The 15,098-nt window shown below is 43.4% G+C and overlaps 1 protein-coding gene across 1 annotated transcript in view; it reads right to left on the reverse strand.

The window, feature by feature from the left end:
• Nucleotides 1-11,771: 11,771 nt before the first annotated feature.
• LOC126260676 (uncharacterized) overlaps nt 11,772-15,098 on the reverse strand; it is a 33,705-nt gene continuing 30,378 nt past the window's right edge. Inside the window, exon 4 of the mRNA XM_049958044.1 lies at nt 11,772-11,896. Within this exon, the coding sequence (XP_049814001.1) occupies nt 11,772-11,896 (125 nt within the window). The remainder of the gene's footprint in view (nt 11,897-15,098) is intronic.

A 15,098-nucleotide genomic window follows, 5' to 3' on the forward strand; every position in this document is an offset into this window, starting at 1 on the left:
AAAGTTCCCATCAATGATCTGTGCCTTGGGATTGTAGTAGGTCTTCATAATTGTGGAAGTCACTAATGACGTCTCAGCAATTTCATGTTCTTGACATCCAACTAGCAACAAAGATTTGATACTTTCACCAAGTAACATTTTAGCGATTTTTCTGGTAGGCCCACTATCCACACGGGCATAAAAATTCATATCAAGTCTCCCAGGCTGTATCTCACTGCCGGGCCTTGGTGTTATAGCTCTCTCTGTCTTTCTCCTGAACATTAGAAACAGTATGCAAGCCAGTTGTCTTGCTTTTTCTGTTTTGGTTATGAGGTTTTTCATGGAAAAGTGTGCCACAGAAAGAATGTTGTGAAGCCTATAGTGTCTTGCTTTGCTGTCTTACATGTGACTGTCATTATGGGTAGTACTGTATCCCACTCTCTCTCTGTTTGACATCAGTGTGCATCAACAGCATGTTTGCTAACCACTTATTAAGTAGTTCTGTGAGGCCACAACATGAAACTACCTCTGATACTAGTCTTTACTGGAAAACTTTTCCACAATCACAGGTCTTCACCAGGGGTTCTTAACATTTCAAACTGATGTCTTGTACAAGGATCCTAGCAATTTCTGGAACCTCAGCAGTTGGTACAGCTTTGGTGACAGTGTAGCAGGTGAGGTAGTCATTGCAAACTATTATGCATTAATTCTCATTTGTCGACCTTGAGAACCTCCACAAGAGGTAGATTCCAGTTTGGTGGAATGCCACTGCTGCTAACAGAATTGGCATCAGAAGCTCTGGAGGTAATTGTGGCGTGGAACTCCATACAGTGACTCATATAGTGTCTGGTGAAGTGCCTACTGGAGTGTGCGCAGATGCAGTGGGGACAGGATATGGCTGCCAGATGCAGATGGGATAGGGAGGCTAGATACAGCATTGGAATGCTCTGCCTGGGATGGGGGTAAGGAAGGATGAAAGGAGAGGAGAAGGGGAGACAACTATGCAGGTGCCTTGGTGGGATAGAAGGTATGTGTAGGAAGTAAGGAAGATTGAGTTTAAAGTACCATCAACATTGAGATCATTAGAGGCATAGTACAAGCTTGAATTGTAGCAAGGGTGGGGAAGGAAATTGGCTGTGACCTTTTAAACGCATTTGCATGTAGTGATTTAGGGAAATCATGGAAAACCTAAATCTGGATGAGGCCAGACATGGGTTTGTAACGTTGTCCTTCTGAATGCGAGTCCAGTGTGCTAACCATTGTGCATACTTAGGACTGTAATTGGAGCAGGATAGGGGATAGGCAGGTGCAGGACAGGGACTAGCAAAGGCTGAGCCCATGCGGGTCACAAGAACAAAAAATATGAGGTTCATTCAAATGAGACCTGGTCAGTGCATCTAGCTGTGCCTTACACATAAGGTGTCACCACGTAACTGCGGGTATGGTGGTGCCATCTGTTGGTAGTGAGACTGGCACGTGTGCACCATTTGGTGTTGCATAGCGCCAGTGTGGTTTCAAGCCAAAGAGAAGATGGTCACACAAGTTATCATCCACTACCAAACATGCAGGCGAGTAAGCAGGAACAACGAGGAGTGATTCGATTTTTGGCAGTGGAGGGAGCTGGAGGCTGTGGAATGTATCGACAAATGCAGACCATGTACGGTGAGTACAGTCTGAGTCATTTAAGTGTTGTGGACTGGTGCAAATGATTCCTTGAGGGGCGCAAGTAACTGGAAGATGATGCTCATCCTGGACAGGCTCATTGTATCAGCACACCAGAAATGGTTGTGGAAGTGAATGCTTTAGTCTTGGACAACTGCAGAATCACCTTGGACAAGATCCATTGGCTACTGGGTATTAGTGTGGGCTCTGCCCACACCATAGTGCATCAACACTTGAGTTTTCAAAAAATCTATGTGCAGTGGGTTCCCCATCGACTGACTTCTGAACAGCACAACATTCGAATGGCGCTCTCTTTGAGTCATCTGCAATGATATCGTGGAGGAATATGGCTTTCTGTCACGTATTTTCATAGGTGATAAAGCATGATGTCACAATTTTCAACCAGAAAGCAAGTGTCAGAGCAAGCAATAGAAACATGCAACTTCGCCACCTCCAACAAAATCAAAGGCCGTGCACACCAGTTCTGGTAAGGTCATGACGTCCTCCTTTTTTGACCCCAAAGGCCCATTTTTTGTCGAGTTCCTGGAATGAGGAACCACCATCAATGCCCAGCGTTATCAAGCCACCTTACAGAACCTTAGATGAGTCATCAAATTGAAATGCTGAGGCATGTTGTCCAATGGTGTTATCCTCCTGCTTGATAATGCCCACCCACACACGGTCAATGTGGTGAAGACACAACGAAGTGTGTGCCTGGGTCCAGGCCTGGATCCAACAGCAGCCTACTAGCTTCTTCAAGGATGGAATCGACCTGCCAGTGTCTCGATGGGATAAATGTGCCAACAGTTTTGGCAACTATTTTTGAGTATGTGTACTGTGTATAACTACATTTTTGAGTTAATAACATCGTTACTGTTACACTAGTGACCGGGTTGATGTTGGTGGGAAGAATACAGATGATAAAGGCTGTGAACCAATTGCCAAAATGAAGCATGTCATGTTGCACGGCATGCTCAGCAACTAGGTGGGCCAGCTCTCTCTTGGCCACAGTGTGGTGGTATCCATTGATGTGGACAGACAGTTTGTTAGTTGTCATGCTCATGTAGAATGTGGCACATTGGTTGTAGCTAAATCAGTAAATCACTTGGCTGCTTTCACAGGTGGTGCTGCCTTTGATGGAGTAGGGGAGGCCTGTGATAGAACTGGGTAGTGGGAGGATGTATGGGGGCAAGTCTTGCTTTCAGGTGCATTGCAGTGGTATGAGCTTGAGGCAAGGGACTGGGAGCAGGAGTGAAATAGGGACATGCAAGGATATTGTGTAGGGTGGGTGGCAGAATATCACTGTGGGAGGATATATCTCATGTCAGGACACAAAGAAAGATTGTCGAAACCGTGGCGGAGAATGTGATTCAGTTGCTCCAGGACTGAGTCACAAGAGGCGTGCTCCTTTTTGGCCAGACTGTGGATATATGGGAAATGGTAAGTGACAGGGGACACAAGACACGGAAGATGTAATTATGGACATAGTTGGGAGGGTAATTTTGGTCTGTGAAGGACTCTGTGAAACTCTTGGATTATTTGGTGATGAACTGCTCATCGTACAGTTGTAGCATTTATGGGGGACTACATCTACATCTACATCTACATCTATACTCCGCGAGCCACCTTACGGTGTGTGGCGGAGGGTACTTATTGTACCACTATCTGATCCCCCCTTCCCTGTTCCATTCACGAATTGTGCGTGGGAAGAACGACTGCTTGTAAGTCTCCGTATTTGCTCTAATTTCTCGGATCTTTTCGTTGTGATCATTACGCGAGATATATGTGGGCGGTAGTAATATGTTGCCCATCTCTTCCCGGAATGTGCTCTCTCGTAATTTCGATAATAAACCTCTCCGTATTGCGTAACGCCTTTCTTGAAGTGTCCGCCACTGGAGCTTGTTCAGCATCTCCGTAACGCTCTCGCGCTGACTAAATGTCCCCATGACGAATCGCGCTGCTTTTCGCTGGATCATGTCTATCTCTTCTATTAATCCAACCTGGTAAGGGTCCCATACTGATGAGCAATACTCAAGAATCGGACGAACAAGCGTTTTGTAAGCTACTTCTTTCGTCGATGAGTCACATTTTCTTAGAATTCTTCCTATGAATCTCAACCTGGCGCCTGCTTTTCCCACTATTTGTTTTATGTGATCATTCCACTTCAGATCGCTCCGGATAGTAACTCCTAAGTATTTTACGGTCGTTACCGCTTCCAATGATTTACCACCTATGGCATAATCGTACTGGAATGGATTTCTGCCCCTATGTATGCGCATTATATCACATTTATCTACGTTTAGGGAAAGCTGCCAGCTGTCGCACCATTCATTAATCCTCTGCAGGTCTTCCTGGAGTACGTACGAGTCTTCTGATGTTGCTACTTTCTTGTAGACAACCGTGTCATCTGCAAATAGCCTCACGGAGCTACCGATGTTGTCAACTAAGTCATTTATGTATATTGTAAACAATAAAGGTCCTATCACGCTTCCTTGCGGTACTCCCGAAATTACCTCTACATCTGCAGATTTTGAACCGTTAAGAATAACATGTTGTGTTCTTTCTTCTAGGAAATCCTGAATCCAATCACAAACCTGGTCCGATATTCCGTAAGCTCGTATTTTTTTCACTAAACGTAAGTGCGGAACTGTATCAAATGCCTTCCTGAAGTCCAGGAATACGGCATCAATCTGCTCGCCAGTGTCTACGGCACTGTGAATTTCTTGGACAAATAGGGCGAGCTGGGTTTCACATGATCTCTGTTTGCGGAATCCATGTTGGTTATGATGAAGGAGATTTGTATTATCTAAGAACGTCATAATACGAGAACACAAAACATGTTCCATTATTCTACAACAGATTGACGTAAGTGAAATAGGCCTATAATTATTCGCATCTGATTTATGACCCTTCTTGAAAATGGGAACGACCTGTGCTCTCTTCCAGTCGCTAGGTACTTTACGTTCTTCCAGAGATCTACGATAAATTGCTGATAGAAAGGGGGCAAGTTCTTTAGCATAATCACTGTAGAATCTTAAGGGTATCTCGTCTGGTCCGGATGCTTTTCCGCTACTAAGTGATAGCAGTTGTTTTTCAATTCCGATATCGTTTATTTCAATATTTTCCATTTTGGCGTCCGTGCGACGGCTGAAGTCAGGGACCGTGTTACGATTTTCCGCAGTGAAACAGTTTCGGAACACTGAATTCAGTATTTCTGCCTTTCTTCGGTCGTCCTCTGTTTCGGTGCCATCGTGGTCAACGAGTGACTGAATAGGGGATTTAGATCCGCTTACCGATTTTACATATGACCAAAACTTTTTAGGGTTCTTGTTTAGATTGTTTGCCAATGTTTTATGTTCGAATTCGTTGAATGCTTCTCTCATTGCTCTCTTTACGCTCTTTTTCGCTTCGTTCAGCTTTTCCTTATCAGCTATGATTCGACTACTCTTAAACCTATGGTGAAGCTTTCTTTGTTTCCGTAGTACCTTTCGTACATGATTGTTATACCACGGTGGATCTTTCCCCTCGCTTTGGACCTTAGTCGGTACGAACTTATCTAAGGCGTACTGGACGATGTTTCTGAATTTTTTCCATTTTTGTTCCACATCCTCTTCCTCAGAAATGAACGTTTGATGGTGGTCACTCAGATATTCTGCGATTTGTGCCCTATCACTCTTGTTAAGCAAATAGATTTTCCTTCCTTTCTTGGCATTTCTTATTACACTTGTAGTCATTGATGCAACCACTGACTTATGATCACTGATACCCTCTTCTACATTCACGGAGTCGAAAAGTTCCGGTCTATTTGTTGCTATGAGGTCTAAAACGTTAGCTTCACGAGTTGGTTCTCTAACTATCTGCTCGAAGTAATTCTCGGACAAGGCAGTCAGGATAACGTCACAAGAGTCTCTGTCCCTGGCTCCAGTTCTGATTGTGTGACTATCCCATTCTATACCTGGTAGATTGAAGTCTCCCCCTATTACAATAGTATGATCACGAAACTTCTTCACGACGTTCTGCAGGTTCTCTCTGAGGCGCTCAACTACTACGGTTGCTGATGCAGGTGGCCTATAGAAGCATCCGACTATCATATCTGACCCACCTTTGATACTTAACTTAACCCAGATTATTTCACATTCGCATTCGCTAATAACTTCACTGGATATTATTGAATTCTTTACTGCTATAAATACTCCTCCACCATTGGCGTTTATCCTATCCTTGCGGTATATATTCCATTCTGTGTCTAGGATTTCGTTACTGTTCACTTCCGGTTTTAACCAACTTTCCGTTCCTAATACTATATGCGCACTATTTCCTTCAATAAGAGATACTAATTCAGGAACCTTGCCCTGGATACTCCTGCAGTTTACCAATATTACGTTAACTTTTCCTGTTTTTGGTCTCTGAGGACGGACGTTCTTTATCAACGATGATAATGTTCTCTCTGGTAAGCCGTCAGGTATTTTATCGTTTCGCCCAAGGGGGGGTCCCTCTAACCTAAAAAACCCCCGTGTGCACGCCACACGTACTCTGCTACCCTAGTAGCTGCTTCCGGTGTGTAGTGCACGCCTGACCTGTCTAGGGGGGCCCTACAGTTCTCCACCCAATAACGGAGGTCGATGAATTTGCAACCATTATAGTCGCAGAGTCGTCTGAGCCTCTGGTTTAGACCCTCCACACGGCTCCAAACCAGAGGACCGCGATCGACTCTGGGCACTATGCTGCAGATATTAAGCTCAGCTTGCACTCCGCGTGCGATGCTGGTTGTCTTCACCAAATCAGCCAGCCGCCGGAAGGAACCAAGGATGGCCTCAGAACCCAAGCGGCAGGCGTCATTCGTTCCGACATGTGCTACTATCTGCAGCCGGTCACACCCAGTGCGTTCAATAGCTGCCGGAAGGGCCTCCTCCACATTACGGACGAGACCCCCCGGCAAGCACACCGAGTGCACACTGGCATTCTTCCCCGACCTACCCGCTATTTTCCTGAGGGGCTCCATAACCCGCCTAACGTTGGAGCTCCCTATAACTAATAGGCCCGCCCTCTGTGACTGTCGGGACCTTGCCGGAGAATCGGCCACTGGCCCAACAGGCGAGGCATCCTGTGGTGGCTCGGAAACGATGTCATCACCACTAGGAAGCACCCCGTACCTGTTGGAAAGGGGTAAGGCAGCCGCCACGCGGCCAGATCCCACCTTCGCCTTTCGGCCAGGCACGCGCGAGCCCACCACTGTCCGCCATTCACCCTGGAGTGATGGCTGACCGGTAAGATGCTCACTGCCGGAAGACGCAGCGACATCAGGGGTTCCATGTGATTCCAAGGCCACCGAAGTAGGCATAGGTCTCACCACAGTGGCCCCAACGCCACTACGAGCCGACGCCTGCGCCTCGAGCTCGATGAGCCTAACAGACAAAGCCTCCACCTGTCCCCGAAGAGTGGCCAATTCTCCTTGCGTCCGCTCACAACAACCACAGTCCCTACACATGACTATGTTTACCCTACTCTATACGGTGACAAATTCCCAAGATAATCTTCTGATGAGCTACTCTGATAATCAAGAAACACTCACTGAAATACGAGACGCGAAAACTACGCTAGGTTTTCCCAGAAAAACTATTTAAAAGCTAAGCGCAGCAAATAAGTACAAAAACACTGTTATTGAAATAAAAGGTTCTACCTAGTAAGCACTCGAACACGCAAGAAATTACAAAGATAAACTAGTAATTACACAGATAACTGAAAATAAGTCGCTGCTGTTTGTAAAATATGTAAGAAGCAAACGGTGTACTCGCCTTAGTAGTAGCAGGAGCTAGCGATGCGCTCTCGCTGACGGTCTAACTGACACTGACTGAGCTGCTCTAACCAAACATACAAGCCTGCACGATACGAGAGTCGATACAACGGTCGATAGCAATGGCGGTACTGTACACTACACTGTTATTGAAATAAAAGGTTCTACCTAGTAAGCACTCGAACACGCAAGAAATTACAAAAATAAACTAGTAATTACACAGATAACTGAAAATAAGTCGCTGCTGTTTGTAAAATATGTAAGAAGCAAACGGTGTACTCGCCTTAGTAGTAGCAGGAGCTAGCGATGCGCTCTCGCTGACGGTCTAACTGACACATGACATACTACACTGTATGGAAGGGGCTTCTTGGTACAGAATTGGTGGCAACTTCAAAGTGAAGGCATTGTTGGTGGTGGTAGGTTTCATGTGGGTGGACCGAGCGAGGTGGCGCAGTGGTAGCACACTGGACTCGCATTCGGGAGGACGACGGTTCAATCCCGTCTCCGGCCATCGTGATTTAGGTTTTCCGTGATTTCCCTAAATCGCTTCAGGCAAATGCCGGGATGGTTCCTTTGAAAGGGCACGGCCGATTTCCTTCCCCATCCTTCCCTCACCCGAGCTTGCGCTCCATCTCTAATGACCTCGTTGTCGACGGGACGTTAAACACTAATATCCTCCTCCTCCTCATGTGGGTGGAGGTACTGATTTAGTCATTCTTGAGGTAGAAGTTAACAGTGAGGAAGGTGGCTTGAGCTGAGGAGGACCAGGTAAAGTGAATGGAGGAGAAAGAACTGAGGTCGTGAAGGAATGTAGATATATCATGAGAATATTGTCAATGAATATGAACCAGGTGAGGGGCTTGGAATCCTATATGGTCAGGAATGATTCCTCTAAATGACCCATGCAATCTGGGTGTCCACTGCTGCACCATGGAATCGTTTTTAGATGAGGCCTACAAAGGTAAGTAACTGTAGGTGAAGATACAGTTGGTCATGGTGACCAGGAAGGAGGTAGTGGGTTTGAAGTCAGTCGGTTCTTGGGAAAGGCAATTTTCAGTAGAAGCAAGACCATGGGCATCGAGGTTTTTAGTGTAGAGGGAGGTGGCATCGACGATGACAAACAGAACACTGGGTGGTAAAGGAACAGAAAATGTGAAGAATCTATAGAGGGTATGGTTGGTGTCTTCTATAAAATAGGATAGCTTATAGGTGTCGGTCCGTGAGAGCAAAGATTCTCTCATTGGGGAGACAGTAACTGGCCAGGGTGGGGTATCCTTTGTGGTTGGGTTTATGGACTTCAGGAAGCAAATAGGAGGTAGGAGTGTGGTGAGTGGTAGGGGTGAGGAGGGAGATAGACTCAAAGGAGAGGTTCTGGGATGGACCTATGAATTTGAGGAGAGGCTGGAGATCCTGTTGTATTTTTGGAATGGGACCACCATGGCAGGGTACACGATTATGACAGCTGGTGGAGTCGTTCTGGAAGGTAATACCTGTGGTTCAAAACCACAATGATGGTGTCTTTGTCAGCATGTAGAATTAACAGGTAGGAATCAGTTTTGGGTGGTGGATTGCAATTTTTTCTGTGGATATGATGTTAGTTTCCATGTTCAGGGATTTGAGAATGATGGAGAGGCAACATTCCAGGTTAGGAAATTTTGGAATGTAAACAGGAGGTGGCTTGGTGAAGAGAGTGAATCACAGTAAGATGGAGTAGTAAAAAGAGTCAGGAAAAGCTCTGAGACAGTTTGGTACTGTCTCAAGACTGATAGATTGATTGTGATCGATCATCTCTCCACATTATCATGGGCCAACATGCATTGCAGTGCCCACATATGTGTCATGGCGCTACGAAGACATTATGATATTCAGAGCATCAGTGTGTGCTTAGTGGTGGCATGGTTAAACCACATGTCTGCAAGTTAGGCAGTGATGATTTTGATTTAAGTTACCACAAGGCTGTCAGACTTGGTGGTCAAGTTCTGCAGACTACTACCTTCAAAGGGTTAAGCTGTTCTAACTACATTATCTGTGTATTCGCCATCATTTGATGATGTATGTGATATGACCAAAGTCTAATAGAGCATAGCAAATTCACATCAGTGCAAGGTGTACCAGACACTGTGTGCTGCGATTTCACATTATTTACAATCTGAAGTTGCCCATTGGATTTGGACATGTTGTGGAACTAATTTAAGCATGTTGGAGATGTTCACTCATAAATGTGAGTGTTACATTTGTTAGGTACATCAGCATATTAATGGTATAATTAAAGGTTAATTCTGTAGCTGAGCCAGATTCAACAACGGTTATGGTTTTCTCCTTCTTCTTCTTTTTCTTCTCCTTCCCCTCCCCCCCCCCCCCTCTCTCTCTCTCTCTCTCTCTCTCTCTCTCTCTCTCTCTCTCTCTCTCTCTCTCTCTCTCTCTCTCCCCCCCCCCTCTCTCTCTCCCCATGTTTTATTATCAGTGTTATGCTAGTGACTGTATGGTACAGTCAGTAGCCTCACACTCCCTCTTGTGCTAATGAAAGAAGAAAAGATTTATAAAACAATTCTGCACACTAAACTATGTGCATTAGCTAATTAGTTAAATGTTTATTAGTCTTATTACGAAAATATTTAATATTTGTGCTACATGCTACAGAACTAGAATGGTTGAATACTTAATGTTCAAACTGGTTGTTTAAATAGTTTTGGTTTGTCACACTTTTATTAGAGGAGACACATTAAAATGAAATCAATCTTCTGCTTGTGTAATCATTATGTTTTTAATTGACTCATTCAGTGATCGGATTTTCCCCCACCATGTTTACTTGCATTAATAAGTTGTATCTTGTAACCATTGTACAGTGTACACTTTTCTCTGTTCTAGTTGTATTATTGAATTGTATTTAACCATTTGAACAGTTGTGCCCATGAACAGAGTCAAAGACTGAACTGGCTTCCAAAATGCTATTATGAAAGCCTTTTACAGTTTTTACACTCAACCTCATGCGGGAATTCAAAGTAACGTCTTTCATGTTATGTTTATTGGTTTTAAGTTTTCAAGACATCTTGGTCAAGTTAGTTCAACTTTGTGTAAATGATTTAACGTTCAACAATATTTGCTATTGCTTGTGATTCCTGCTAAATTAAAAATTGAAATAAAGGTTTGAGATTTTTTTTTCCTTATTATGGTACCTTCCGCTCACCCAAATCCTCACTAGCAGTTTCAGGTTCAATATTGGTTTTGGGATTGGTAGGGTTAGTGTTGTAAACATATTTCCACTGTAGAGACCAAGAGAAAGTCTTTAACAAGGCTTTGGAAAGGACTGATACTATTGGGCTTCAATCATGCAGGATTTGTTTGCCTCTTGTCCTAGCAATAAACCTAGATGCAAAACGTCTGCCTGCCTATCCCCTAGCCTATTTCTACTCCAGTACCAAACCCTACTTCTGTTGTGCCATTGCCTCCTGTAGTCCTTTCACCTTCTCTACTACTCTCTTCTCCTCCCCCCCACCCCACATATATAGCTAATTTTAATAAGCCTTGTGAATTTACAAAAATGTTCAAATGTGTGTGAAATCTTATGAGACTTACCTGCTAAGGTCGTCAGTCCCTAAGCTTACACACTACTTAACCTAAATTATCCTAAGGACAAACACACACACACACACCCATGCCTGAGGGAGGACTAGAACCTCCGCCAGGATCAACCGCACAGTCCATGACTGCAGCGCCATAGACCGCTTGGCTAATCCTGCGCGGCATGAACTTACAGTTAATGTAAATGAACATTTTTCAATGTTTGTGAACAGATAATGAATTCAACGGAAAACAAAATATATCTACAATTTAATGATAATTTGGTTTGAACAATAATATTTACAATAACTATTTAATGTTGAACAAAATAAGAAGCAACACAGTAAATAACCAAGACATTGATCATAATATAAAAATTTGAAAAAATACTAGACAAATTGAACCTTCCTGGCTTTTGCTTTGCAAACTCTTTCACACGATCTGTGTAATTTAACTCCTCTGCAAGCTCGTGCTCAATCAATATTGTTGTGAGATCATTCAAACGTGTTTGGCTCTTTGTTGATCAGAGGTATGTCTTTATCAATTTCAGTTTTGAGAAACCCCTCTCTCCACTTGCAACTGCAACTGGGAGTGTTAGGAGAATTCACAGAACAATGTTAACATTAGGGCAAAAATTATGTCTTCCTATAAACTTCAGTCTCTTTTGGACCTATTCCAGGTTTCAACAATGTTGAAAGCACTTTTAGTTCTTCCCTCAACTCCAGTGCATCAATGTCGCTTGACTCATGATCTTGCAAAATCGCTGCGAGGTTCTTCACTTTGTGTCCAAGTTGTCAGGAGGTGCATTCTTCAGCTCGCCGATGTCATGGAGAAAATCAAAATAGTCATAATGAGATTTCAGTTGATTGAAGCTCTCATCCAAAGATGTGGTTAGTATATCTAAAAGATAATAGTAGAATTCAATCTTGTAACGTTTTGTTGAGTCATCTATTGTCTCATCCCTTCCTTCATAGGTAAAGTGTATTGACTTCTTGCTTCGTCGCCAGGAAACGCTTATCCGTGGCAACATTAAATCTTCTAGCTCTAATTCTGTAGCCAATTCTTTGGAATCCGTCAAGAAAGACACAAACTTTTCTTCTGTTCTGCATGTCTCAAAATATGCTTTCGTTTTTCTCAAGCATTTCCACGGCCTCAGAAACATTTATGTCAATGGTCTGGAGGGTCTTACTGACTACTGTGAAGCAGAATGTCGTACCAGATTACCAGAGAAGTGAGACAGGTGTATTTTTTATTTGATTCGCAACATTGCGTCGTGAGCGGTCATGCCATCGAATTCTTCTGATATCTGTACCAGTGCTTCATAAACGCCTCCAATTTGAAACGTCAGGGGAGTAAGTGCATCGATGCGACTTTCCCACCTAGTATCGCTCAGTGGCTTCAGCGACAGGTTAGGCAGATACTTCAAGACATCCCAACGTCGAACGGAGGACGAGAAGAAGTCATACAAGCTTTTCACTGTCGAAAACATGGACACAGCATATTTAGAAGACATAGCGGCATCGTTTGCAACAAGATTCAATGAGTGACTGCTACATGGTACATAAAATGCTCTCTTGTTCATATCTGAAATTCTTTTCTGGAGACCAGACTTCTTTCCTTTCATGTTTGCTCCATTGTTGTATCCTTGCTTTCTCATATTACACAATAGGATTTTTTTATCTTCCAAGAACTTGAGTACGACTTGCGTCAATGTGGAGCTTGAAGAATCGGGCACTGGAAGAAATCCCAGGAAATGCTCCCGAATTCGGACATCGTATACCCCGTTGAATCTTGTCTCCTGGACGAATCGTACCACAACTGCCATCTGCTCAACTTTTGAAATATCTGGTGTGCAGTCATTATACTGTAATACTTTGCAGATTTCATCATTAATAGAATGTTGTTGGTTATAAATGATCCAATAAGATGAATTATTTCATTATGTTTTTATTTTCTAAGATAATAATGACCCTTGTTCTCACCTTGCCTTGTTCTGTACTTGTGCTCCATCATCACAGTGTCGAACTTTACGAATAATTCAACGAGTTTCAAGAAGTTTCCGTTGTCAGGCTGAAAGAGTGTATCTGTACTTCCTCTCAAAGGCAGACATTTCCGCCCCAGGAAATGAATTATTGCTATTAAGCGCTCAAGAACATTTTTCTAATGTTCGCTTTCAGTATTCAGAAGCCTTCGATGACGGGCGTCGACAGTTCGTGACTTTTTTCAGTCCCTCAGAAAACACGATCCACTTTTTATGTGAATTCAAATGCTCGGTAGACTTCCCATGACTTTCGAGATATAAAGCAACCTGCCGCCAGTCGCTTATACCATCCTTTACAATTTTTACTGTAGATGACGAAAAAAGTTTGCAACAAAAGCAGAATACAGCATCCTTGCTCTTTGAGTACACCAACCAATGTCGATCTGCTTCTTGTAAATTCTTCAAAGAATAGCTGTAGTGCACAGGGCTGAAACGCCGGTTGTCCGCGTTTTTAGGACATTCTTCAGCTTCCTTAATGCACTCAGGAGGACCTCGCATGACCAAAGTCGTTCAAATGCAGTCGGTAATAATTTATGGCCATCTTCCGGGATCTGAGTCAATTGTGTTTTCCAGTTTAGACTCGCCTTCAATCCCTTCTCCGGTGGTAAGTACCTCGGCTGATGTTCCTCCAGTATTTTCCGAATTGGGTCGCCTAATTTCAGTTCTGCCTGATGTTTCAATATCAGGGCTTTCGTCACAAAGCAGGTCTTGAGTCCAGATGAGGTCTGTTGAACATGTTGTGGATGGCCCACCGTCAGCATTGCTACTATATGCGGTGGTCGCGGTACTGTATTTCGTTAACTTTCTGGTCATGTCCTGAAGTAAAGATGTAGCTGCAGTAGCTCCACTAGTTTCTGTACTTTCAGGATCTATTTTTCCACCCTCGCCGCTGCTAGGTCGTTCTCTCTTTAGCTTGAAATGAAGTAACAGATCATAAGAAAAATAAATTGTCCTATTCTGCTATCTTGAAGCAGAAAAATTCTAACTTATTAGTAACGTGCATGCGCAATTCTAATTGTACTTTATATGAAAAGTAAAAAGAAATTATTCAGGTAGTGAAGGGAGACGAAAATTTAATAGTCATGAGTGACTGGAATTCGTCAGTAGGAAAAGGGAGAGAAGGAAACATAGTAGGTGAATATGGATTGGGGGGAAGAAATGAAAGAGGAAGCCGCCTTGTAGAGTTTTGCACAGAGCATAACTTAATCATAGCTAACACTTGGTTCAAGAATCATAAAAGAAGGTTGTATACCTGGAAGAATCCTGGAGATACTAAAAGGTATCAGATAGATTATATAATGGTAAGACAGAGATTTAGGAACCAGGTTTTAAATTGTAAGACATTTCCAGGGGCAGATGTGGATTCTGACCACAATCCATTGGTTATGAACTGCAGATTGAAACTGAAGAAACCGCAAAAAGGTGGGAATTTAAGGAGATGGGACCTGGATAAACTGAAAGAACCAGAGGTTGTAGAGAGTTTCAGGGAGAGCATAAGGGAACAATTGACAGGAATGGGGGAAAGAAATACACTAGAAGAAGAATGGGTAGCTCTGAGGGATGAAGTAGTGAAGGCAGCAGAGGATCAAGTAGGTAAAAAGACGAGGGCTAATAGAAATCCTTGGGTAACAGAAGAAATATTGAATTTAACTGATGAAAGGAGAAAATATAAAAATGCAGTAAATGAAGCAGGCAAAAAGGAATACAAACGTCTCAAAAATGAGATCGACAGGAAGTGCAAAATGGCTAAGCAGGAATGGCTAGAGGACAAATGTAAGGATGTAGAGGCTTGTCTCACTAGGGGTAAGATAGATACTGCCTACAGGAAAATTAAAGAGACCTTCGGAGGGAAGAGAACCACTTGTATGAATATCAAGAGCTCAGATGGCAACCCAGTTCTAAGCAAAGAAGGGAAGGCAGAAAGGTGGAAGGAGTATATAGAGGGTTTATACAAGGGCGATGTACTTGAGGACAATATTATGGAAATGGAAGAGGATGTAGATGAAGATGAAATGGGAGATAAGATTCTGTGTGAAGAGTTTGACAGAGCACTGAAAGACC

This window comes from Schistocerca nitens, chromosome 1 (genome assembly GCF_023898315.1).
Source record: "Schistocerca nitens isolate TAMUIC-IGC-003100 chromosome 1, iqSchNite1.1, whole genome shotgun sequence".
NCBI lineage: Eukaryota > Metazoa > Arthropoda > Insecta > Orthoptera > Acrididae > Schistocerca > Schistocerca nitens.